The sequence below is a fragment of the Armigeres subalbatus genome, chromosome 1 (assembly GCF_024139115.2).
Source record: "Armigeres subalbatus isolate Guangzhou_Male chromosome 1, GZ_Asu_2, whole genome shotgun sequence".
Classification (NCBI taxonomy): domain Eukaryota; kingdom Metazoa; phylum Arthropoda; class Insecta; order Diptera; family Culicidae; genus Armigeres; species Armigeres subalbatus.
In genome coordinates this window covers 315252832-315280158 of record NC_085139.1, presented here as the reverse complement: position 1 = coordinate 315280158, position 27327 = coordinate 315252832, and the positions used below count along the sequence as shown (strand labels likewise).

Here is a 27327-nt window from a genome sequence, read left to right as displayed (position 1 = left end):
ATCCGAATTAGCTGAAAATTTGACAGGAGGCTTATTTTAACATAAGAATTGTGATCTTGAGCTGACTGGTTGATTTTTTGATTCTTTTTGAAAACATGAAGAGGTCTAGTATACATAAGCACTTTAATATATGGAAAAGTCTTTAGAAAATACGAACCGAACAGTAATAAAACGTTCGTCGCTTACACAGGGTCACGAGAGGAAGAGGAAGAATTCCTCATTTACGCATCAAAAACTAAGAAAAACATTATAAAATAATGAATTGAATCAACACCTTCTGAAACTAAATCCATCGGAAACTAAATCCGGACGGATTTTGAATCATTGGATTACTTATTGTTTGTCTAATTATATAATTTAAGAAGATCGATCGACTAAACTACTACTGAAAATAGTTCAATGCGCACCTTGAGATATGATCCCTTTGGTTTTTATTCCACTGATCTTACTTTTTACATTACGTTTTGCAATTGGAACAAGTCACTTTTGGTGCAATTAAGGGCAACTCGCAACAAATGGCACACGAAACTTCGCGTTTGCTGGGGAGTGATTTGTTTTTGATTTTTGTTACAGGGCGGACTAAATTATCCGGAGTGTTGAAAAAAAATTCATTCCGGATAATGTTGCTGAAAGTATAACTTTTGTTCAAATAATCTTTATTCCAGTAAAATAAAAGCTTAGAAAATATCCCATTGGCTCGTGCATGGGTTCTGACGGTTTTTATCACCGTTAGAGATGTGCGCCGATCCGCAAATCGTCGGCGGCAGCATTTGTAATAATTTTGGTCGGCGGCTTTTTTGTCGTCAAGCCGAATACCATTTAGCCACCGGTGGTGTGAAGCGTTGTGTCGATTTTTTCTATTGAGTTTGTTACCTAAAGATTTTTCAGAATATTTTTTAATTACGCCAGAAAAATCAAATCCCTAGGAAATTATTCCAAGCTTTTCGGATTTTGACGGGAAATACTCTGAAGTTTCCACGGAGATTTCTTTGATTTTTTCACGGGAAACTAGAGTATTTTTTTCAAAGCAAATTTTATAGAATTTCCACATAAAAATTGGTATTTGTAATGGATTATTTTTAATTTTTACGGGAAATTGTTTCTAATTTTTAAGGGAAATGGTTCAGATATTCTTTTGAATTTCCACAGAATATGTCACTTGTTGAACAAGTAAACACGGCTAAAAATGTCGACCAGGAGGGTTTGTGCCCTTTCGATCCTTCTCGTTGATTGAAGAAAGTCATTCGATTAAAATCCTTGCCACTCACTTGCCACTTGACAGAATAACATGTTAAGGTAAGAGTTATCTAGCCAATTTCCATTTAAGCGAAACGGTTATAAGGTCGAAAACGGTTTGGCCGAAAAAGTCATTTGGCTGAAAGCGACATACGGGCGAAGTGGTCATACGAACAATGTCATTTGCCATTTCGTCATATGAACAGAAATATAACCTCATTCGGCTAAATGGCCATTTCTGATAAATGAGCATCCTAAGCAGCACAACTTGTTTCACTACTGGACATTTCACTGTGTTGCAACTATTCGAAAAGAAACAATCTTTGCGTATGTGCCATCAAATATAACTCTCTTGCAATCTGAAAAGCGCAAGAGGTGGAGCCTACGGAAACATCCTTTGTTTGCAGTAAAATTGCAATAATGTTGCAAAATACTGCAGCGGAAAAAAAAATAAAATAAAAATATAAAACTGGAATCAATTCATGGATCTTGTGATTGATAGTCCTTCACTCTACCGCAGCATCATTCAGCACTTCGAATAAACACTTCACAATAAAAACCATACGATTATGAAGTTTTTTACTCGGGTTTCCTGTTACTTGATTGCATCATCACAGGAAAAAATGGGAATTGTCAAAACGTTGAACGATGCTAAATTAAACATGAAGACATACTCAATTAATTTAAACAAACAATTAAATTTTGAAAGACGCATTGCAATTACATGGTAAAAAATATGCAACTTAAAGATTCTGTTTCGTATTTGCAACATGTAGTGCATTATTTATTGGTTGTTTGGTTCCAAATGTCAAACACGTACTGCTTTGCAATTTTAATGAAACATTGGCCAGAATTCTAACGTTTTTGGCATCTTGATGTCACTTTTTCGTGCTTTGATGTTTTTCCAATACCCTTAATGAAACTGAATAGAAACAAGGTACTTTTAGGAAGATGTTGCGTGTGCTACAAACGAATTTTTCGGCAATATGACTAGTTCAGCCAAACAACACTTTCGGCCTTTTGAACATTGTGGTCAAACAACATTTTCGGGCGGATGGCCCTTTTTGCCAAACGACCATTTCGTCCAAAACATCATTTTGTGCTAGATGACCTATTACACCAGACTACTTTTTCGGCCAAATGACCTGTTCTGCCAAACGACATTATTGGCCATATAGCTATATCTCCTAAATGATTTTCGATCAGACGAGTTTCGGTCTAATGATTTGTTCGGCAATGACATGTCCGAGCAGCTTTGGGCTTCATGGCTTTCGACCAAACGGCCCTCTCCCTTAAAAACTTTGACTTCAAAGTGAAATTCTTTGGGTCTTGATGGGAAATCCTTGAGAATTTCCACAGAAGTTTTAATAAAATTTCCTAAGGGAATTCTTCAGTCTTTCTATAAGAAATTGTTCAAAATTTGCGCGGATATTTTTTTTAATGTTCATGGAAAATTGTTCGGAATTTTCTGGAATTTGAGACCAATTTGCTGGAAAGAGCACCTATTATTATTTATTATTTATTCAGACTAAGGCCGAAGTGGCCTGTGCGGTATATAAAAGTCTTCTCCATTCGGCTTGGTCCATGGCTACACGTCACCAACCACGCAGTCTACGGAGGGTCCCCAAGTAATTTTCCACCTGATTGATCCACCTTTCCCGCTGCGCACCTCGCCTTTTTGAGCCCGTCGGATCGTTGTCGAGAACCATTTTCACCGGGTTAATGTCCGACATTCTGGCTACGTGTCCGGCCCACCGCAGTCTTCCAATTTTTGCGGTGTGAACGATGGATGGTTCTCCTAACAGCTGATGCAACTCGTGGTTCATTCACCTCCTCCACGTATCGTCCGCCATCTGCACGTTGGTCCTCCACCAGCATCGTCCAGGTCTCGTGTCCGTAGAGGACTACCGGTCTAATGAGCGTTTTGTAGATTGTCAGTTTGGTACGGCGGCGAACTCTATTCGATCGGAGCGTCTTGCGGAGTCCAAAGTACGTACGATTTCCAGCCACTATGCGTCTATGAATTTCTCTGCTGGTATCATTTTCGGCAGTCACCAGTGAGCCCAAGTACACAAATTCTTCTACTACCTCGATTTCGTCACCACCGATGCAAACTCGTGGTGAGTGGCTCACATTGTCTTCTCTTGAACCTCTCCCTATCATGTACTTGGTCTTCAACGTGTTGATGACTTATACGATCCGCTTAGCTTTCCTATTCAGTCAGCTTCTCAAAGTTTCGTGCCATAATATCTATGTCGTCGGCCAAGCTATCCCTGCTCTTCGTAATACCCCTTCCAAAGCGATGTTGAATAGCAGACACGGAAGACCATCACCTCTCCGAAAACTTCTGCGCGTTTTGAAGGGACTCGAGACTGTTGCTGAAACTCGAACTACGCACATCACTCGATCCATCGTCGCCTTGATCAATCGTGTCAGTTCATCCGGAAATCCGTTTTTGTGCATTAGCTGCCATAGCTGGTCCCGATCGATTGTATCATATGCGGCTTTGAAGTCGATAAATAGGTGAAGTATGGGCACGTTGTATTCGCGGCATTCCAGCAATACCTGACGTACGGAAAATACCTGATTTGTGGTAGAGCGGTCACTCATAAATTGGTGTTAGTCGACGGCATACAATTTGGAAGAGTACCTTGTGGGCGGCGTTCAACAATGTGATTGCGCGGTAGTTGCTACAATCCAGCTTATCGTCCTTTTTGTATGGGCCATCCACTCCTGCGGCAGAAACTCATCTTCCCAAACCTTGGTAATTACCCAGTGCAGCCTGGTCAGTGCCTCACCAACGTGTTTAAACAGCTCTCCTGGTAGTTGGTCAACTCCAGGGGCTTTGTTGTTTTTTAGCCGGCCGATCTCCTCCTGGATTTCCTGAAGATTCGGAGCCGGAACTTGTATGTACTGCTTGCGTGCTTCTTGCTTCATTACCATACCACCACCATTGTCTGCCACATTGCTATCCAGGTGCTCTTCGTAATGCTGCTGCCACCTTTCGATCACCTCACGCTCGTTTGTAAGAAGATTCCCGTTTATGTCCTTATACATATCAGGCTGTGGCACGTGGCCCTTAAGTGAACGGTTTAACTTTTCATAGAACTTTCGTGTGTCATTAGCTCCGGAAAATCGAGTTTCGTCTGTTCCGCGCTCGTTTGTATCGTGCCTCGTTCGCGGTGTTGCAGCAATCTCGCCCATGCTGCATTCTTTTCTTCTACTAACTGCTCACATTCGCCGTCTTACCAGTCGTTTCTCTGATCCGGGGGCACCGTGCCAAGTGCAGCGGTTTTGAGCGCAGAGCGCAGAGAGTTTTGAGCGCAGGCATACTGCAACGAGGTAGTGGTCGGATTCAATATTCGCACTGCGGTAAGTGCGTACGTTCGTGATGTCGGAGAAGAAGTTACCGTCGATTAGAAGGAGGTCGATTGGGTTTTCCGTTACTTGATTAGGTGATTTCCATGTGGCCTTGTGGATATTCTTGCGGGGGAAGAAAGTGCTTCGGACTACCATTCCGTGGGAGGGTGCGAAGTTTATGCACCGTTGACCGTTGTCGTTCGATACGGTATGCAGACTAAACATTTCCTCCCTTCCTATCTGTGCGTTCATGTCACCGATGACGATTTTGACGTCCCGCAGTGGGCATCCATCGTATGTCTGCTCCAGCTGCGCATAGAACGCTTCTTTCTCATCGTCGGATCTCCCTTCGTGTGGGCAGTGCACGTTGATGATGCTATAGTTGAAGAAACGGCCTTTTATCCTCTGCTTGCACATCCTTGCGTTGGTTGGGTGCCACCTAATCACGCGTTGGCGCATCTTTCTCAGCACTATGAAGCCGATTCCCAGCTCATTGGTGGTGCCACAGCTTTGGTAGAAGGTAGCCGTTCGATGCCCGCTTTTCCACACTTTTTGTCCTGTCCAGCAGATTTCCTGCGTGGCCAGCGCCGTTATCGACCTTCTAAAAATACTAGAGCTCTCGGACTGTGCACATTGAGGTTGGAGTGCAAATCCCATGCCTCCATACATTGGTTCCCTGTGCAATTGCGATTTTTCTGGTCGATCACGGAGTAGCAACTACGAAATGCACGGTCATCATGCTCATGCTCATGCTCATGCTCATGTCCAGCAGATTTCCTGCAGCGCTACGACATCGAAGTTGCGGGGATGTAATTCATCGTAGATTATCCTGTCGCAACCTGCGAAGCCTAGCGACTTGCAAGTCCATGTTCCAAGCTTCCAATCATGATCCTTTATGCGTCGCCTAGGTCGTTGCCGATTGCATCGAGTCGTATTATCTTCTATGTCGTTCGTAATAGTTGTTTTTAAAGGCGGCTTATTGGGCCTGCGCAAACCTCCTGTCTCGTCGGAGGGCCGTCGTGTCTGGGCTGTTTAGCGTCCCACCTAACACCAGGACTTGGGCTTGTGCGCTTTGAGCGGCACACGGTCGCTTTGGCGGAGCCTACTTGCGGATTCATGCAGCTTTTTATAGAGGTTTAACAGGGCCCACTGTCAAACCCCACCACATCCTAGGCAGGCGCCACAACTCGCAGATGGCCGCAGCAAACATGTATATATATGGGAAAACCCACACAATTTTAAAATAGGACGTATTTAAAATTTCACCGATGAAATATTTTAAAACACCCCGTAGCCTTTTCCTGGTGTTCTAAGCTTTATTTTCGTGAGAAAACCACGGAGGTTCATGAAAGTGCGATAATATTCGCGTCTGGGGGCTCCGTGCACCACCCTAAGTTTCGTAGTCGTACTATCGGGTTTGATGACGCAATTATGTGGGATAAAGTACTGTGGTAAAGCAGCATCTACTTCATCCTCAATTACCTCCTCCATGTGACCCATGTGGAGGTATTCGTGAATAAATTCACTGAATTGCAGCTTCAGCTGCGGGTTTGTATCCAGACGATGCTCCAGGGAGAGGAATCGTCGCATCGCCGTAGATCGTGAATCTCCGAGCTGACGGATTAGGTACTCCTTTTTTGGAAGCGCGACAATGCAACGGCCACTTGCATCATGCACTGTTGTGCGATCGAACAGCTTCTCACAGGCGTATTCCTCCAGCGATAGCACACTGTTCGTTTTACACGACTCCAGCTCCCAGAATCGTGTGAGTAGATCGTCGAGCTTCTCCGTACACGTGTTGACAATGTGTGATCTCGGCAAGAAGGTTTCCGCATACAATCCAGCCGAGTGATGTATTTTGTACGATAGGCCCGTCATCTCCTAATTTGATTTTCTCCTTGTGAAGCAGGTCGAAGAACAGACTTGCTCCGATAATCACATCCACGCAACCAGGCTCCGTAAACATCGGATCTGCGAGGGCGATGTCTACCGGAAGCTGTAATTTGGTGGAATCAATCCTCCGGATGGGAAGATTCAGTGTAACTTGAGGTAGAACGTAGAAATTCTCCTCCCCAGTGAACGACGAAAGACGTGAACGAACCCGAGCATAGATTGACTGCATACACCCAAACCAAAAATTTCTGTCATGCTCTGCATAATTCGTTTTATACAGTTTCTGCATATGAATAATGCAAGAAATGCATAAAAAAATCTGCAGGGTCTTGTATAATAAGTTTCATACTTCATTTCAACTACCACATTCATCTTCCGCACTCTCCACTTCATGTAGCAACAAATAAAGAACAGGCGAAACATGCAAGAATCTCTCCATGCTGGTTTCGAACCCACACTCTTACAATATAATTACGTGTCTTACGAAAAATCTGCCGTGTGCAATATACACTTTGTTATTGTGGTAGTGAGCCACATAGCTGCTTTATTTCAGAAGTGTATAACTATTTTTCCGCCGCGCCGTGTCAGTGAAACGTATGACAATCGGTTCGTCTTGTTTGTCTGGTAGTGACTGGCAGCGCGGTCAACTTTGAGTGCACGCCATAGCCAGTGTCGAGCATTGACGTTCGATTTTCGGGGGACGGGCGGTTTAACTGACACCGCACCGAAAGGTGGCCACCCCATTCGGCACACCACTTTGATCAGACGAGATTCGATGAAGTGTTGAAGGCCAAATTTGCTGGAGTGCTGATCTGTTCCACACTGTTGTTACACACTTATTTATACTGACCCTGATCGTCCGGGGGCGGCATTCCAAACGCCAGCTTATTCCATCCATAGCACGGTATGCCGGATGCAAAATCTCAACACTAGTACTGGGTCGACTTGTAGGCTATGGCTATTCGATGTACACCACCAGCGGTTTCAGATTGGATGATTAAAAATCTGCAGCGGGTCTAGTTTTTTTTAATGCACGAACTGTCACTTCAGTTTGTTTTGTTTTGTCCGTCTGTCTCACCACTACATGTAACGTTCATGCGAAAGGAGTTATCACACATATATACACAGTTTCTTAATCAGCACCAACACATACAAACATTAGATTTATTTTTTGTCACGAACACACATGTAGTCTTGTGTGACTAATACATGCAAAATGTCTCCAAAACACAAATCTCTTCCTTATACAACGTGCCGCAGTTCGAACATATGCAATTTTCGCATATGCCCATTTCTTATACAGTCACTGCATATGAATAAGGCAGTATTGTATTAAAATCTAGCAGACTCTGGTTGGGATACACTTCTTAGCGGCTTGGCCGATACCACTAATAGAAAGTGCCTCGCGAGATCGAACTTCAGGCACTGCGACGCTCGTTCTGATATGAAGCAGAGCTGAGAGCCACTGTCAAGTAGTGTTCTAGCTTGTATGGTGTTTTCAAATTGATCCTCAAGGATCACGATCGCCGTTGCGAGAAGAATTGATCGTGACACCTTGGTTTCTTGAGCGGCTAGTACAATATTGGGAGTGTCTTGTGTGGGTGACGATTGACATAGCATGCTTGGATTGGCAATAGGAATGGGAGATTTGGGAGATTGGTTGGTGGATTGATGAGGATTAGATTGAGTTGGCTTTGTCTGTTGTGAGGTTGATGTCATCTGATTTGAATGTGGGTTCTGCGAAATTTGTTGGAAGCGCTTGTTCGGTTGCGGAGCTTGCTGTTCAGGTGCAACAATAAATGATGTCGCTGTCCACAAACACGACACGTACCTCGCGAGCAAAACTTGGCAGCATGACCACGAGAAAGACAATTGAAGCACAAATCACTATTCTTCACAACGTTTCTTCGTTCGTCGACTCGCATTCCTTTGAACCTCTTACCTTGATAGGGTCAATGTTGCCCGTCGTTGAAGATAAAACACGACTGCTGCTGAACCGGGTAACTGCTGCTCACCTTCAGATGTTTCTTCACTTCCATAGAGCCAAAAGTGTGCTCCAGTCTTTGTTTGGTGGGCTCCCCGAGTTTGATTTTGCTTAAAATTGTAAATTCTGTTGTCAGATTTACATTACGAAGAATAAAAGAAGTTTGACGACTCTCTATGATGAATGTATTACCAAAATAGTAAGAAGAACAGGCGTTCCTGAATCTTCACTCTCTGAATATCCAGGAAGTGACTAACTAAGCACAGGAAAACTTATTATCCTAGCTCCTAATACACTTGTTATCATGAACAGCTTTGCAGCAGTTTCCATCATTATGAGTGAAAAAAAACCCTATGATATATTATCCCGCATAAGGTTTTCGGCAAGTTTTCTGAGCAACAGTGTTGATGAAACAGCGGATAATCCACTTTGCGCTCAGAAAAATTCCAAAATGCATGGATTTAATGGAAATTCCAAAATTTAAAAAATCGGTCTGAGAATTTTTGGCGTAAGGCGAACGGTTTCTTTTAACTGTGATAAAATTGACATATCTTCAAGCAAGCACCCACTCATTGTTTTCGAAATCATTTCCATATATGATAATCTTTTCCGGCTTTTCTAGTGGAAAAAGGTGAACCCTTCGACGTTAACGTTGAAAAATATCGACTACGAAGCCTCCGGTTCCTACTACTGTGAGGTATCCACCGACACCCCAATCTTCACGAAGGCGTCCAACGAGGAACCGTTGCACGTTATGCGTAAGTATATTTGCCTTCCATTATCATAAAACTGTCAACTCATCCGGAACCAATTTCCCCCCTTTCCGTCCACAGTGCCCCAGAAGGGACCGCCATCGATCGAGTTCGCCAAGAAGCAGCTCTACTACGGCGACATGCTGGTGGCCAACTGTACCACCTCGCGCGCCAAACCCGCCCCGCACATAACCTGGCTAATTAATGGAAAACAGGTCGGTATGCGCTATCATGTCAAACATAATCTTCCGATAGGTAGTTTTCGGTTTATTTGCTTTAGTTCGGTTTCCTCTGCTCACGTACCGCCAGTGGAAGTTTCACGCCGATGACCTTTCAGTGCCGCGGAGATTCCCTGCCATTTAGTCACGAAATGCTATTGATTCCTTGTCTATCATTTGATAAACTGTAGAAAGTAGGGAAGCTTCACATCAACGTTCACGGATGTGTACCACCTTTAGTAAACTATTAGCTCAGACATTAGGGGGTCATTCGTATGTCACGTAGATTTTTCAAATTTTTAAATTTGACGGCGACGTCAGTAACAAGCCATTCCTGTAACTAAACGTAACTTTAACGCATATTACTTTTTTATTGTCGAAAATAATCCTTACTCGGTCATTGTGGTTTACGAATGGCCGCCATACGCAAGCCACATTTCAAGTAGTTTCTCCTTCGGTTTTTCTGTCTCGTCGTTAGCCTTCGCGTTACTCAAATGTTAATGACTGTGCCTCCCCCGTTCCATTCCGTTCCGTTCTGCATACCACTCAATTCCACTCCGCATTAATGGCTTTTCGCACCCACAGGTGGAAGACAAATACGTCCGGCAGCTCCACCACACGCCGAAGAGTGGCCATCGCTCGAAACAGCAGCAGCAACAGTCGCCGTCGCAACAGCTCGACAAACAGCAGCTCACGCCGCCGTCCTTCGTCACGTCGCAGAGTTCGCTCTACCACGGCAAGGTGATTGCCGGGACGTCCGACAGCAGCGGGTCCTCGTCCGGGACGGCCTCGCACACCCTGAAGGAGCTGAAGGCGGTGGCAAAGGGTAATTAAAACATTTAGATGATATTCCAGTCAGAATGTAGGATGCATTGCACGTGGGTGGTAGTTTTGCGTGGGAGTTTGGGGAGAAAGTTAGTGAATGTGTCTGTTGTGTGTCAGAAGGGTAGGTATCATGTTCGGTTGAGTGGTTTGTAAAATTTTCACTCAAGAAGCACTTTCTTTGGTGTGCGACACGCGTAACAAAGTGTGGAACGTAGGTAGCTGTGTGCCATTCCTCCTACTATTGAATGCGACGCGCAGATGAAAGTAATGAAAATTGTGGTTTTATACGAGCGTTTTACGCCCATAATTTGTTGGCATTTTAGGCGTTTTGCTTCGTTGCGCTGAACCCGCACCATATGGTGCAATAACGAGCAATTTGAACAACCATGCGTCTCCTCGATGCGAACAAATTTTGAGCACACATCATTGCATCACTTGTAGCTTGTAAAGATTTTCCTAGAAATAAACAATTCCTGGTATACATTACGTTTCAAACAAAATTTGACTGACAAGAATGATGATACTGAAAAAAGCTGTCGCCATATAGCTTGCTTTGCATATCAGAGCGTGTTTGAGTTGAAAAGCAAACAAGGACTGAAAATAAGTTTTAAGTGCTTCATATGATAGGCCATAATGGCAGCTCATCGTTTTGTTAGACGTCAAGAAACCCTCAACAAATGATGTCCCGTCGATTGCGGTAATAAATGGATAGCTGTGATAAAAAAAAACTTGCTGAAAGTGCTGATAGACTTGAGTCCAGCCTTAAAAACTGGTAATTTAAGTTCCTGTACGAATGGATGTCAAATTAACCAATTATGAAGACTTGATTTAAACGATAAACTAAAAGCACGTTAATCGACGAGCGATGCATCGCCACCGAGAAACCACCTCCCTGGAAGTAAAACGAGAATTAAAAGTAAGTATCTCGCCACAAAAAAAAAGCAGAACCCGCTCTTACTATCAGCGGCCACATTTACCTACCAGTTGCTCGCTAGTGAGCTTTAAGCAACCGCCACCGGTTCCATCGACAACGACCAACTAAGCAGAGACCAACTCGGAAAGGGTACACATTTTTGCATTTATTTACATCTCATTTACATCGTACAGGTGGTAGGTGGGGAACGCGATTCTTTTTGCTCGATGGCGGTGCTGTAGCGAAGAAAAAAAAAACTAAAGACTTATACACCTAGTGGTGAATTTTCTTGTTGATTACTTTATTTCCGAGCTGAACGATAATTGTTTTAGAATCAATGACACTCTAATGGCTGAAGCTCATATGATTTTAGTAATGAATTATTTAAAATGTCTTAAAATACATTTTTAAATGTTATGATTATGAATAAATTGCCCAAAAAATGTATTTTATACCTTCATAGAGATGCTTTTTCCGAGTAGCACAATTCACACTCATTTTGTTACAGAAACTTATCAATGACTTACATATATACATATGTGGTCGTTCATAGGTTTTACACACTTGAATATGACAAGCGGGCTGCTCGTCCATATTGAAAACGTTATATAGACTTTATGTTGCACTTAGAATGAAATAAATTGAAGACATTTATTTTTTAAATAAATTTTCCTGAAATATGTGGCATAGTCTTGAATTAAATAACTGAATGAATTCATAAGAGTGCACTAGCACGCCGCTATTCAAAACTAGGGGCTGATTCATAGTTTCTCACGCCGCACAGTGGCGGGCCCTCATACGAATCCCGAGCAAACCCTGAGATTGCTTTCAAAACTTCAACGCAGAGTAATTTTGAAACGTTGAATTTATTTTGAGGTTAAAATTATTATCCGACATACTTTATGTTATCCAAGTGTTTCAGCAAGTCCAAGCCCTAGGATCTAGAGCAGCGGTTCTCAACCTTTTTGTTGAGAGGTACCCCTCCGAAGTGTTGCATTAATTGAGGTACCCCCTATTTTTTGCTGTAAAAGAAAATAATCGTAACTCACGAGATGCATGAAAAATTGACCCGAAAACTAACGGGATGCTGCCGTGAATCGCCTGCCGTGCATTATTCCGTAAAACTTCCAAATTCAAATTACGTTTATACATCAAGCTTCTTAATATCTTGAAAGTAGACTTCCAATCCTCTTGAAGGGAGGTTTCTAAACCTCTTGAAGTGAGAGTTCTGAGCCCCTTTAACGGCGGCTTTTCGGCTACTTAAAAGGAGACTTTCTGATCATCTTGAAAGGATGCCTCTGAGCTTTTTTAAAGTAGCATTTTTAAGCCTCTTGAAAGAATAATTCCGAGCCATTTGAAAGTAGGTTTCCGAGTCTTTGAAAGGGGGCTTCCGAACTTCTTGAAAGGAGTTTCCAAATCTCTTGAAAGTAGACTTCCGCGCATCTTGTTAAAAGGCCTCTGAGCGTTTTGAAGGGAGGCTTCCGAGGCTCTTGAATGGAGGCCTCCAGGCCTATTGAAAGGAGATTTCCGGGTCACTTGAAAGGAGCCTTCCGGGCCTCTTGAAAGGAGGCTTCCGGGCCTCTTGAAAATAGGCTTCCGAGCATCTTGGAAGGAGGCTTCCGAGCATCTTGAAAGGAGGCTTCCGAGCCTCTTGAAAGGAGGCTTCCGAGCCTCTTGAAAGGAGGCTTCCGAGCCTCTTGAAAGGAGGCTTCCGAGCCTCTTGAAAGGAGGCTTCCGAGCCTCTTGAAAGGAGGCTTCAAAGCCTCTTGAAAGGAGGCTTCCGAGCCTCTTGAAAGGAGGCTTCCGAGCCTCTTGAAAGGAGCCTTCAAAGCCTCTTGAAAGGAGGCTTCCGAGCCTCTTGAAGGCTTCCGAGCCTCTTGAAAGGAGGCTTCAAAGCCTCTTGAAAGGAGGCTTCCGAGCCTCTTGAAAGGAGGCTTCCGAGCCTCTTGAAAGGAGGCTTCCGAGCCTCTTGAAAGGAGGCTTCCGAGCCTCTTGAAAGGAGGCTTCCGAGCCTCTTGAAAGGAGGCTTCCGAGCCTCTTGGAAGGAGGATCACAGCAAATTGTTTTGAAAATTCAACGACGTGTAAAATTGCATTGGATATTCAATCAAGTTTGACTGGATTTTACAAGCAAGAATGATTTTTTTTTTCGATTTTAAAGATCAGTGAGAGAGATTGATTGTTACGCTTATTTGCATGCTCCAAAAATGTGCAAAAAAAAACATTAAAAACCACAACATATTTTTATCTGTGACTGCTTCTGGGCTACTTGGAAGAAAGCTTCCGAGAAAAAGCTTTCATGCCTTTTAAACGGAGACTTTCGCATCGCACCTTTAGACTGTAGATTTTAGCTCAAAAACATATATATTCTTAACATATTATTCAACATTTTGGTTCGATCAGGTAGATTGCATTGAAGAGTTTTTTATTAATTTGGTAATTCGAAGTTTTGTCCTTTTGATCTTTTGTTTCGCAGCCATTCATAGACTGTGTTATTTGTTGAAGGCAGGATTCAATTGACTTTGATTTATTGATCGCCATGCTTATTATTTACAAGTTTAGGACAAAGTTATGAAAACAGAAGTCTCAAAGCTTCATAAGTGAGTTTTGATTGGAATTGTAATACGTCCGCCATTAATATTTTTGTCCGAGGTACCCCCTGGGACCAGCGAAGGTACCCCCAGGGGTACATGTACCCCAGGTTGAGAACCGCTGCCCTAGAGCGAACCTGGAAGATAAGCGAAAATCGTGCCTATATGATGAATTTCGTTTTTCGTTTCACCACTTTTACGCCTCACTCACTTCTCGTGAAAACTTTCGGTAGGCAATAACAAAAATTTTATGAACGCAACGGGAATCGAACCTAGAACGTCAACAAAAAATGTCGATAGAATGCGGTTACTATACAAATACTACCACACCGACTGCATGTAAGATTTAGGTTGTTTGTTCCATAAAGGCTACTCTTTTTGCAATTGGTGATGGCACGAAAAGAAAGAAAGGAGTGAAAAAACGAGCAAATCAATTTTTCGCGGCACTGGTAATGAGGGAGAAATAGTTACCTCTCATCAGACCTTTTTTCTTTTCTCCCAAACCGATTTCTCCAACGGTGTTCGTTGTCGTGGCGGTACCACTGTATCCGATAACTGGTGGGCCTTGTATGTTAAATTAGGTTACAATGTTGTATCAGTCTAACTACTTATCTTTTTTTCTTCATTCTCACCGATCTCCTTGCTTAGACCAAAAACAGCTCAGGTGCTATCAGATTGACATCTCTGAAGATTTTGAAAGGGTGCGTGCTGTCCGTTGAGTTCAGCTAACAGTCCCCCAGGTACGACAACATCTCACCGTCGCGCCTTACGTCCAGAACGAACAACTTCGTCGCAGGTCATCCAAAAACTCCACTTGCAGTTCAGACCGTTGCAGATCGTACTTGCCCATCTTTAACTGTTTTCGTTTCTATTACCTTACCCTTAGACCAACAGTTACTTGGTAATTGAGGATCGACAATGATCGCTTGAACCATTCATTCTTCTGGTGATCTCTGGAAGATATTTAGTCCCCAAGTAGTTCAAGTCTAATGAAACTGGTTACAGCGGGTATACCCAGTTAGGCATAAGTACGTTAGGCTTAAAGACGTTAGGCATAAGAACGTTAAGCATAATGGACGTTAGGCATAACGGACGTTAGGCATAAAATGACCCAAAGAACAGCCCATGACATAAAGAAGGCAGAATTATGCCAAACGTCCATTATGCCTAACGTAGATTATGCCTAACGTCCTTATGCCTAACGTCGCGGACCCGGTTACAGCAACCTAATTGTGACTAAATCGGGTCACATATAAGCTATTGTGATCTATGTACAACATGTGTGCTGCTCGAGTCACCCAACGCTTCCAGTACTGGTTCGCTAGAATTTGTGACGTGGTGTAGGATTTCTTCAGTACGATGCCAATGTCATCGATCAGTGTGAGGGGTTTCATGCCGCTGGAAGAGCCAAGAAGAAAATGTTTCGGGGTTTCGACATCGATCGGTACGTGGATAAGAGGCCGAGAGTTTATGATATTTTCGATCTCGGTTTAGAAGTTCCAGAGATCTCCATCTTTCGGGATGCTAGATGGGCAAGTCGCCATCAGATTGTTCTTCGTCGTTCGAACCAGTCTGTGCTGAGAGAGTGAACTGTTTCTATGTGAATTGCACGAACCATCAAACAAGTTGCGAGCATTTCGACTCTTCGCCCAACAGAAACCTTGATGGGCCCGAAGTAGTCGATCCCGACGTGTGTAAAGGGGCACGATAATGCTGCAAGCTCGGCTCGGAGAAGATCAGCCATAAAAGGAGAGCGTGACATAGCGTTGCCATTTTTGCATCTTTGACTTCTCTTCCTTATTCTACCGTAGCATGCAATGTGCAATTGCAATTCATTGATTACGGTCTCGTGGCTTTGATGATGGTATTTTTCATGAAAGTGTGCAATGACGAGAGTGGTTATGTGGTGGTCACGTGGTAGAATTATGGGGTTTTTGGAGTCCTTTGTAGCATGTTCGCTCACCCGCGTTCTCCCAAACATCCTTAGGAGGCCTCGTTGATTGAAGTAAGGCGTAAGTTTGAACAAAATGCTTCGTATCGGCAATAGTGTTGATAACTCGTTCGGTGCCTTGTGTGTTCTGCGTAGAATGGGCAGCTGCTGGCTTTAGCCTTGACCTGGGCCCAGGTCAGATTCCTGTTGACTTTCTTTATTTCCTTGTTGAGGCTACGCCGCCATGAGCCCCTGGGTCTGCTTCTGCTGCGATGTCTTGCTGGATTCCAGTCCAGCACTTGCTTGCAGATTTCGTCTCCGCTCTTTCGTAATGTGTGGCCGACCCACCTCCAATACGCTCTCGAATTTTTGTCGATATCGGTTTTTGATGGCATCGTCGATGGAGCTCAGCATTCGAGATCCAATTATGAGGCCACCAGGCCCGAATTATAAAACGTAGGTTGATAAATACTTGCAGTTTCTGCATAACCTCTGCTGATGCACACCAAGTCTCACTGGCGTATAACAACACAGATTTTACGTTTGAGTTGAATATTCGAAACTTGGTGCGTTGACTAATCTGATTGGATCTCGTGCTCCTATGTCGATCTTGGTTCCACCGTCCAACGCTAACTGGCTGCCAAGATATTGAAAGTTTTCGACCTTCTCCACTATTTGCCCAGCTACCGTAAAGTTGGAGGGGTTGTTTGTGTTTACGTCCAACGATTTGGTCTTGTTTACGTTGATGACGAGACCCGCCGTTGAGAAGCGTTCGGCCCGGTCGTTTACCTTGCTCTGCATATCAGAGCGCCACCGTTGCGTTGTGCTAGTAGAGCAATATCATCAGCCAAATCGAGGTCGTTTAGATGGTCCATAGTAATAGGCTTCCAGTGCAGCCCACGGCTTGGTACACGGTCAATCGCACCCACCATGAACTCGTCGATTACGATGAGGTATTCCTGTACAGCGGAGATAGAATACATCCTTGCCTCACTCCAGCGACTATCTGGATTGGGTCAGACAAAGCTCCATTATGCAGGATTCTGCACGTAAAAGCTTCGTACTACGCTTCGATAAGGCCGACGATTTTATCCGGAACTCCCTTGCGTCTAAGGGCACCCCACAGACTTTCGTGGCTCAAACGATCGAATAATTTTTAATATTCAATAAATACCAGGTAGAGGGACTCTTGGAATTCGTTGACTTACTCCAGAATGATTCAGAGCTTGACAATATGGTCCACACATGATCTTCCTGGGCGGAATCCTGCCTGCTGCCGTTGGATAGTCGAATCTATTTTCTCCTGTATCCGATTTAGGATAACTTTGCACAGAACTTTGAGAACAATGCACATGATGCCTCACCAATTATCGCACACAGACGTTCCCCTTTTTTGGGACTTTCGGTTTCCCAGATATTGCAGAATAGTTGATGCAACATTTGCGCAGATAGCATGGGCTCAGTTTTGAGCATCGCTGCTGAAATGTGATCGACTCCGGGAGCTTTGTTGGGTTTCATGCTTTGGATGGCTGCTTCAATCTCCTGCAATGATGGAGCTTCGGAGATGACGAGGGAAATGCCTCGCAATCTTGGCAGCTCATGCCGAGATGTTGATAATTGGTCGGGCGTCGAAACTTGAAGAAGTTGTTCGAAGTGCTCGAACCAACGTTTCAACTGATCGGTTGGGTTGGTAAGTAACTGACCTCGGAATCATCCTCGCTCCACTCAGGTGTCGTGACACATCGTAGAGAAGGTAAATATCGCCAGTTGTTGCTGCTTTCTACCCTCCGTCACCCAGGCACACCAGCGACGCTCACTTGTCCCGTCTGCAGCAGCGTTAAACTTCCTTCTCTAGATCCGAATACCGTTGACGTGACTCGTATTTGACTGCTCTGGTTCTTGCCCGCTCTATCGCGGTCTTTGCTCCTCTACGCTCCTCGATTTTCTGCCAGGTTGCATTTTTAATCCATGCTGAGTGCGCAGCTCGCCCAGGCTGTTATCGCTTGTTTCGATAAAGGCATTCTTGATGGCTGTTGTTTTCCCAACGAGAGACTGGCGTTCGATTTGTTTATGGTTTAAGACGTACGTTTTAATGCCCTTTTGTCCTCGTTAGGGCTTTCAGTAAACAGTTTAGCTCTGCTTTCTCACACTGCAAATACTTAGTTAGAATAAGTGAAAGTCATACTATAAACAAGTAGCCCTAATTTAGCTATAGCTTTTAAGCTAGACATAATCAGATGTAATCTGTGTTAGGTAGCAAATATAATTCTAAACAATTCCTACCTTACAATTATAGAAATTCATACACCAATTTCTTAAAATTCTGTATGCCGTGAAGATCTACCGCGACGTTAGATGGTTTGTTATGACGTCTCATCGTTTGACATGTGATAAGCGAGCCACCTTCGGCTCGTCTGTAGATGCCGTGATGTTGGGAACTAGAGGAGCGTGGTCACAATGACGTGACACTTCCTCCTAGTATGCTGCACTATTATAGGTGCAGCTTACTCATCTACGCTCTTGATGTCCAAAACTGACAACTTCACGGCTGGCCGTTCCTTAGATTCCTTTCGCATTTTGAACAGTCTCTTTGCGCATCTGTCGGTCATGGTTCACTACTCCGATAATTTGCCCCTTGGGCCAACAGTTCCTGGGATGATCTGAGTCCACTATTACCACTATGTCACCAATCTCGATTGGCTTGACTTTCTGGTGCCACTTACTTCGCCTGGTAATCTCAGATTGATAATCGTGTAGCCATCGTTGCCAAAAATCGGTTCGCCATTACTTGGGATAGCTGCCACCCGTGTCGCACAATGCTCGCGCTGCCGTTGCATAATGTTAGTGGTTTCGACCCATCAGATGACTCAAGTAAAAAAATGGTATTGGTATTTGCGTAAGAGGACGCGTATTCAACACCCCTTCGATCTCTATCAATGTATTCCGCAATTACTCGTCATTCGGCCGTCGGCTTTCGCCGATCTCCGATTACTCTTGACCGTCTAGACTAAGCGCTCCCAACTACCCCCCATGTGTGGTGACGGTAGTGGGTTGAAGCGCCACGCTATTTTGGAATCAGTGACCTCTTTCGTTAGCTTATCCTGATCTATTGCTTCATAGGCATTTGCTGGCATCGACAAACGCATATAGTTGTATTTTCGCACCATCTTCAGTCGAAGTTTTTTGACGAAAGCATCGCAAAATGTTGACATTTTCTAATGCAGGGAGCAGTACTCGCTCAACGGAGCCCTCTGTAATGCAGAGTAACCTCAACGACTCTGCCGAGCGTTTCTCTTCGATGGGTTTAGTCATCAATAATGTCAACAAAACCAAATCGTTGGATGTAAAAACGGCGACCCCTTCCAGTTTCACAGTAGCCAGGCAATCAGTGCAGAATGTTGAAAGTTTTCAATATCTTGGTAGCCAAATAGGCCAAACGACAAAGGCGCACGGATCAAGAAACCATGGACTGTCTTTGTAGGAATTCAGAAATAGGCAAAAACTTTTACATTTTAGATTTTTGTTTTTTTTTTAACTCAAAATGTTCCGTGGAAATTCAAAAAATGTTTCGTTGAAATACAATGAAGAAAAAGTAATTGTATTTAAAGCATTCCAATATATTTTCTCATTAAAATTTGGAACTGTGAGGAAATTAAACAAATTTCCGCATATCCCTAAAGTTGTTTTCGACGTGACGCAAAAAAAAGTCGCCACCTCAGAGCAATTTTGCGACAAACCTTTCTACTGACCATATTAGACCGACACAAACCTTCAAATCTTCTGTATTAACACTAATATTAAGATATATCGCCATAACCCGAACGAACACGAAGAAACAGAAAGTCGTCCACTACAGTCGTTCATCCATCCGTCCATAGAACATCTGACATTCCGGATCCAACATCAAAGTTCTTGTTTTTGGATCGAGTATGCGCCCTTTCATTACACCTTCGACTATCACAAAAGCCAAAATGCAAAGAAGCAACGAAACTCGACACAGTGATTACACACTGCTTCCTGCCTTCGGGCCTAGTGAGCCGGAACGGAAGTCACCGGAATGCACGGAGCCACGAAGCCATGTGTGTGTGTTTTTATGCAATTGGGACGAGGCACGACAACCTGCGACGATGAGGAAAAAAAGGAAAGAAAGCCAACCCCCATCATTGCTGTGCACTGAATTAACGTGTGATGAAGTCGTTAAATTAGGCTCACGGGGCTGTCTCTTCATTTGCGACTGAGCTTCCGCTTTCAGGATTTAAAAGACTGGAGGGAACTGAATCGTTTTATTTCGATATCGTATCTCGTGATTCGTGAATACAAGAAAAAAAAGTAAACCAACCGGAGTGAGTGGAAGACACATAAATTTTAATTTTGATGGCTCTGCTGAGAGCTTTTTCGATGGAAATTTTCAGCAATAAACATGGAAGTTTATGGGCTTATGGGCTGTCATTGGATTTAGTAGGCGTCATCCATTGTCGTCGCCTACTTTTCTTTTTTCCTAGGGGTCATGAGAGGTGGCAGATAAATCTTGTCTGTCATGGGACACATGGATGCCAAATTTACTTTTTATGTACATCGATTTGCAATACACACATCTTATCGCTTTAGAATTTTTTCAATTTTTTAAAATTTATTCTGTAAACAATGACATGCTGTAATCAAATTCACAACCGTAAAATAACAAGGGCTCCATACAAGTAACTGCTTTTTCCAAATCGTTTCATTACGAGTCAAACATCCTCGAGTTGAGAAGAATCTAGTTTGGAGCTGAAAATCTCATAGCGTAATAAAGACAATAATAACAATCACATAAATGAAAATATGTGCAAGCATCCGGCATCCCTGCGTGGAATTCTGTTTCTTCCTCTCATAAAGCCTACTCTGATTGTTGTTCTTTCCTTCTTCCTGTTGACTTTTTATTTCGCAGAAGTCGAGCGGAAAGCATCGCTAGCAAATGGTTTTAATGGCTACTCAACATATAAAGACAATGGCGGCTTTGGGGGTGGCAGCTTCCAGATTCAGCCCAACACCGGGTACAACAGTTTGGATGGCTTCTACAATGGGATCAGGATGCACCATCGGGAGCGGGAGCGCAGTGGGGGCATCGGAGTGTTCAACATCGAAGGGCACCGGATGGGCGACGAGGCGAACGAGGACGAGGAGAGTGATAAAAAGACTTCCTGGCTTAAGGGCGACTATCATACAAATATGTATTACGACAATAAGCAGCAACAGCAACAGCAGCAGCAGCAACAGCACTACGATAGCAGCTATAGAAAACATCGGTAAGTGCATTAAGTTTAGAAGGGCAGGCATACATAAATGGTTACATCGTTCGAGTTTGACAAGAATTTATTTCATCATACAGGGCACTATGTCGAGAGTGCTCCATCCAATCAAGAAAATACTTGACGAGATTTGTTGTTGCCTGTGTTGCACATTTCATCTGCTCATAACTATGAGGAATCTCGTTTGTATAGTCTATAGCTTGCTAAAATTTTGTGCCATAGGCAAAATTATCTTCAGCTAAAAATATTTTTATTGAATCTACACTTGCAAAGGAATTTGAACTAAATAACAATCCAACCAAACCCATTTCAAATACAATCTTAATTTCAATGTAGTTCCAACAAATATTCAATTGAATGCCGATCGAACATCATTCAAATGCAATTTAATTTTCGTTTTCGAACCAATTTCAAATTCAATTTCTAACTAAGTCCAACGCAGCATTTATTTGATTTGGTAAGAATTCTAATTTAACTAGAATTCAAAACGAATTCGAATGAAAACTAAATCTTATCAATCTTATTCCATTTCAGGTGCATTTCGTTTCCAATCTTATTCAGCTTTAATAAAAATCTCCAATCTAATCCGATTACTTTCTAATTCCATTCCAATTCGATTGCATTTCCATTCCGATTCCATTCAAATTCCATTCCAATTCCATTCCATTTCCATTCCATTTCCATTCCAATTCCATTCCATTTCCATTCCAATTCTATTCCAATTCCATTCCATTTCCATTCCAATTCAATTCCCATTCCATTCCAATTCCATTCCAATTTCATTCCACTTCCATTCCAATTCCATTCCAATTCCATTCCAATTCCATTCCAATTCCATTCCAATTCCATTCCAATTCCATTCCAATTCCATTCCAATTCCATTCCAATTCCATTCCAATTCCATTCCAATTCCATTCCAATTCCATTCCAATTCCATTCCAATTCCATTCCAATTCCATTCCAATTCCATTCCAATTCCATTCCAATTCCATTCCAATTCCATTCCAATTCCATTCCAATTCCATCCAATTCCATTCCAATTTCATTCCAATTCCATTCCAATTCCATTCCAATTCCATTCCAATTCCATTCCAATTCCATTCCAATTCCATTCCAATTCAATTCCATCCCTTTCAATTCCATTCCAATTCCATTCAATTTCATTCAAATTCCATTCCAATTCCATTCCAATTCCATTCAATTCCATTCCAATTCCATTCCAATTCCATTCCAATTCCATTCCAATTCCATTCCAATTCCATTCCAATTCCATTCCAATTCCATTCCAATTCCATTCCAATCCCATTCCAATTCCATCCCAATTCCATTCTAATTCCATTCCAATTCCATTCCAATTTCATTCCAATTCCATTCCAATTCCATTCCAATTCCAATCCAATTCCATTCAATTCCATTCAATTCCATTCCAATTCCATTCCAATTCCATTCCCATTCCATTCCAATTCCATTCCAATTCCATTCCAATTCCATTCCAATTCCATTCAATTCCATTCCAATTCCATTCAATTCCATTCCAATTCCATTCCAATTCCATTCAATTCCATTCCAATTCCATTCCAATTCCATTCAATTCCATTCCAATTCCATTCCAATTCCATTCCAATTCCATTCCAATTCCATTCAATTCCATTCAATTCCATTCCAATTCCATTCCAATTCCATTCCAATTCCATTCAATTCCATTCCAATTCCATTCCAATTCCATTCCAATTCCATTCCAATTCCATTCCAATTCCATTCCAATTCCATCCCAATTCAATTCCAATTCCATTCAATTCCATTCCAATTCCATTCCAATTCCATTCCAATTCCATTCCAATTCCATTCCAATTCCATTCAATTCCATTCCAATTCCATTCCAATTCCATTCCCATTCCATTCCAATTCCATTCCAATTCCATTCCAATTCCATTCCAATTCCATTCCAATTCCATCCCAATTCCATCCCAATCCTTTCCCAATTCCATTCAATTCCATTCCAATTCCATTCCAATTCCATTCCAATTCCATTCCAATTCCATTCCAATTCCATTCCAATTCCATTCCAATTCATTCCAATTCATTCCAATTCCATTCCAATTCCATTCCAATTCCATTCCAATTCCATTCCAATTCCATTCCAATTCCATTCCAATTCCATTCAATTCCATTCCAATTCCATTCCAATTCCATTCCAATTCCATTCCAATTCCATTCAATTCCATTCCAATTCCATTCCAATTCCATTCAATTCCATTCCAATTCCATTCCAATTCCATTCCAATTCCATTCCAATTCCATTCCAATTCCATTCACATTCCATTCAATTCCATTCCAATTCCATTCCAATTCCATTCCAATTCCATTCCAATTCCATTCCAATTCCATTCCAATTCCATTCCAATTCCATTCCAATTCCATTCCAATTCCATTCCAATTCCATTCCAATTCCATTCCAATTCCATTCAATTCCATTCCAATTCCATTCCAATTCCATTCCAATTCCATTCCAATTCCATTCCAATTCCATTCCAATTCCATTCCAATTCCATTCAATTCCATTCCAATTCCATTCCAATTCCATCCAATTCCATTCCAATTCCATTCCAATTCCATTCCAATTCCATTCCAATTCCATTCCAATTCCATTCCAATTCCATTCCAATTCCATTCCAATTCCATTCCAATTCCATTCCAATCCCATTCCAATTCCATTCCAATTCCTTTCCAATTCCTTCCCAATTCCATTCAAATCCAATCCAGATCCAATCCGAATCAAATCCAAATCCAATCCAAATCCAATCCAAATCCAATCCAGATCCAATCCAAATCAATCCAAATCAATCAAATCCAATCAAATCAATCCAAATCAATCCAATCAATCCAAATCAATCCAAATCAATCCAAATCCAATCCAAATCAATCAAATCCAATCCAAATCCAATCAAATCAATCCAAATCAATCCAAATCCAATCAAATCAATCCAAATCAATCCAAATCAATCAAATCAATCAAATCCAATCAAATCAAGTCCAAATCAATCCAAATCAAGTCAAATCAGTCAAATCAATCAAATCCAGTCAAATCAGTCAAATCCAGTCAAATCCAGTCAAATCAATCCAAATCCAAGTCCAAATCAGTCAAATCCAATCCAAATCAGTCAAATCCAGTCAGGTCAGTCCAGATCCAGTCCAGGTCAGTCAGGATCAGTCCAGGTCAGTCCAGATCCAGTCCAGGTCAGTCAGTCCAGTCAAATCCAGTCAGATCGTCAGTCCAGTCGATCAGTCAAATCCGGTCCAGATCCAGTCAAGTCAGTCAGGTCAGTCCAGTCAGTCCAAGATCCAGTCCAGATCCAGTCAGGTCAGTCCAGATCCAGTCAGATCAGTCAGATCCAGTCCAGAGTCAGTCCAGATCCAGTCGATCCAGTCCAGTCAGTCAAATCCAGTCCAGATCAGTCAGATCCAGTCCAGATCCAGTCAGGTCAGTCAGTCAGTCAGGTCAGTCCAGATCAGTCCAGATCAGTCAGATCCAGTCAGGTCAGTCAGATCCAGTCAGGATCCAGTCAGATCCAGTCAGGTCAGTCAGATCCAGTCAGTCAATCCAGTCAGTCAAGTCAGTCAGTCAGATCCAGTCCAGATCAGTCAGTCAGTCCAGATCCAGTCAGATCCAGTCAGATCCAGTCCAGGTCAGTCGATCCAGTCAGGTCAGTCCAGATCCAGTCCAGGTCAGTCCAGATCCAGTCCGATCCAGTCAGATCAGTCAGATCCAGTCAGTCAGTCAGTCAGATCCAGTCAGATCCAGTCAGGTCAGTCCAGATCCAGTCCAGGTCGGTCAGTCCAGATCGGTCAGTCCAGTCAGATCCAGTCAGATCCAGTCCAGTCCAGTCCAGGTCAGTCCAGGTCAGTCAGGTCAGTCCAGATCCAGTCCAGTCAGTCCAGATCAGTCAGATCCAGTCCAGTCAGTCCAGGTCAGTCCAGATCCAGTCAGATCCAGTCAGTCCAGTCAGGTCAGTCGATCCAGTCCAGATCAGTCCAAGTCAGGTCAGTCGGTCCAGGTCAGTCCAGATCCAGTCCAGATCGGTCAGATCCAGTCAGGTCAGTCAGATCCAGTCGGTCCAGATCCAGTCCAGATCGGTCAGGTCAGTCCAGGTCAGTCCAGATCCAGTCCAGGTCAGTCCAGATCCAGTCCAGATCGGTCCAGATCCAGTCAGGATCCAGTCAGGTCAGTCAGGATCCAGTCAGGTCCAGTCCAGATCCAGTCCAGATCAGTCCAGATCGAGTCCAGATCCAGTCCAGATCGGTCCAGATCCAGTCAGGTCAGTCCAGATCCAGTCCAGTCCAGTCAGTCGATCCAGGTCAGTCAGATCCAGTCAGATCCGGTCAGGTCAGTCCAGATCAGTCCAGATCCGGTCCAGGTCAGTCAGATCCAGTCAGTCGATCCAGATCAGTCAGATCAGTCCAGTCAGTCCAGATCCAGTCCAGATCAGTCCAGGTCAGTCAGATCCAGTCCAGATCAGTCCAGATCCAGTCCGATCCAGTCCAGATCCAGTCCAGGTCAGTCAAGTCGGTCAGGTCGGTCAGGTCAGTCAGATCCAGTCCAGATCAGTCCAGATCCAGTCCAGATCCAGTCCAGATCAGTCCAGATCCAGTCAGATCAGTCAAGTCAGTCCAGGTCAGTCAGATCCAGTCCAGGTCAGTCCAGATCCAGTCCAGATCGGTCCAGGTCAGTCAGGTCAGTCCAGATCAGTCCAGATCCAGTCAGATCCAGTCCAGATCCAGTCAGATCCAGTCAGGTCAGTCCAGATCGGTCAGATCAGTCAGATCCAGTCCAGGTCCAGTCGGTCAGGTCAGTCCAGATCCAGTCCAGGTCAGTCCAGATCCAGTCCAGATCAGTCCAGGTCAGTCAGATCAGTCCAGATCCAGTCAGATCCAGTCCAGATCAGTCCAGATCAGTCAGATCCAGTCCAGGTCAGTCAGATCCAGTCCAGATCAGTCCAGGTCAGTCAGATCCAGTCAAGTCAGTCAGATCAGTCAGATCCAGTCCAGGTCAGTCCAGGTCAGTCCAGATCGGTCCAGATCCAGTCAGGTCAGTCCAGATCCAGTCCAGATCCAGTCAGGTCAGTCCAGGTCAGTCCAGATCCAGTCCAGATCCAGTCCAGATCAGTCAGGTCAGTCAGATCCAGTCCAGGTCAGTCCAGATCCAGTCCAGATCCAGTCCAGGTCGATCCAGATCCAGTCAGATCAGTCAGGTCAGTCAGGTCAGTCCAGATCAGTCCAGATCCAGTCAGATCCAGTCCAGATCCAGTCAGATCAGTCCAGGTCAGTCAGATCCAGTCCAGATCAGTCAAGATCCAGTCCAGGTCAGTCAGATCCAGTCCAGATCCAGTCGGTCAGTCCAGTCAGGTCAGTCCAGATCAGTCAGATCCAGTCAGATCCAGTCAGATCCAGTCCAGATCAGTCCAGATCCAGTCAGATCCAGGTCAGTCAGTCAGGTCAGATCCAGTCCAGTCGGTCAGATCGGTCAAGTCAGATCAGTCAGTCAGATCCAGTCAGATCAGTCGGTCAGATCAGTCAGATCCAGTCAGTCCAGATCCAGATCCAGTCAGGTCAGTCCAGGTCAGATCAGGTCAGTCCAGATCCAGTCCAGATCCAGTCCAGATCCAGTCAGATCAGTCAGATCGGTCCAGGTCAGTCCAGATCCAGTCAAGTCGGTCCAGATCCAGTCCAGATCCAGTCCAGGTCAGTCAGATCAGTCCAGATCCAGTCCAGGTCAGTCCAGATCCAGTCAGGTCAGTCCAGATCGGTCAGGTCGGTCCAGATCCAGTCAGATCCAGTCAGATCCAGTCCAGTCAGTCAAGTCCAGATCCAGTCCAGGTCGGTCAGATCAGTCCAGATCCAGTCAGGTCAGTCCAGATCGATCCAGATCCAGTCAGATCAGTCAGGTCAGTCCAGATCAGTCCAGATCCAGTCAGATCCAGTCCAGATCCAGTCCAGATCAGTCAGGTCAGTCAGATCAGTCCAGATCCAGTCAGATCGATCCAGGTCAGTCCAGATCGGTCAGTCCAGTCCAGGTCAGTCCAGATCCAGTCCAGATCAGTCAGGTCAGTCAAATCAGTCCAGATCAGTCAGTCAATTCCAGTCAGTCCAGATCAGTCCAAGTCAGTCCAGATCCAGTCCAGGTCAGTCAGGTCAGTCCAGATCCAGTCAGATCAGTCCAGATCAGTCAGGTCAGTCCAGGTCAGTCCAGATCGGTCAGTCCAGTCAATCCAGTCCAGATCCAGTCAGATCCAGTCAGGTCAGTCCAGATCAGTCCAGATCAGTCCAGATCCAGTCAGGTC

The 27327-nt window shown here is 43.8% G+C and overlaps 1 protein-coding gene across 1 annotated transcript in view; it reads left to right on the top strand.

The window, feature by feature from the left end:
• Positions 1–27327, top strand: part of LOC134217963 (uncharacterized) — a 575616-nt gene that overhangs the window by 354399 nt on the left and 193890 nt on the right. The window contains exons 4-7 of the mRNA XM_062696816.1: positions 9096–9231; positions 9307–9440; positions 10029–10269; positions 20629–20986. Coding sequence (XP_062552800.1) covers positions 9096–9231; positions 9307–9440; positions 10029–10269; positions 20629–20986 — 869 coding nt within the window. The remainder of the gene's footprint in view (positions 1–9095; positions 9232–9306; positions 9441–10028; positions 10270–20628; positions 20987–27327) is intronic.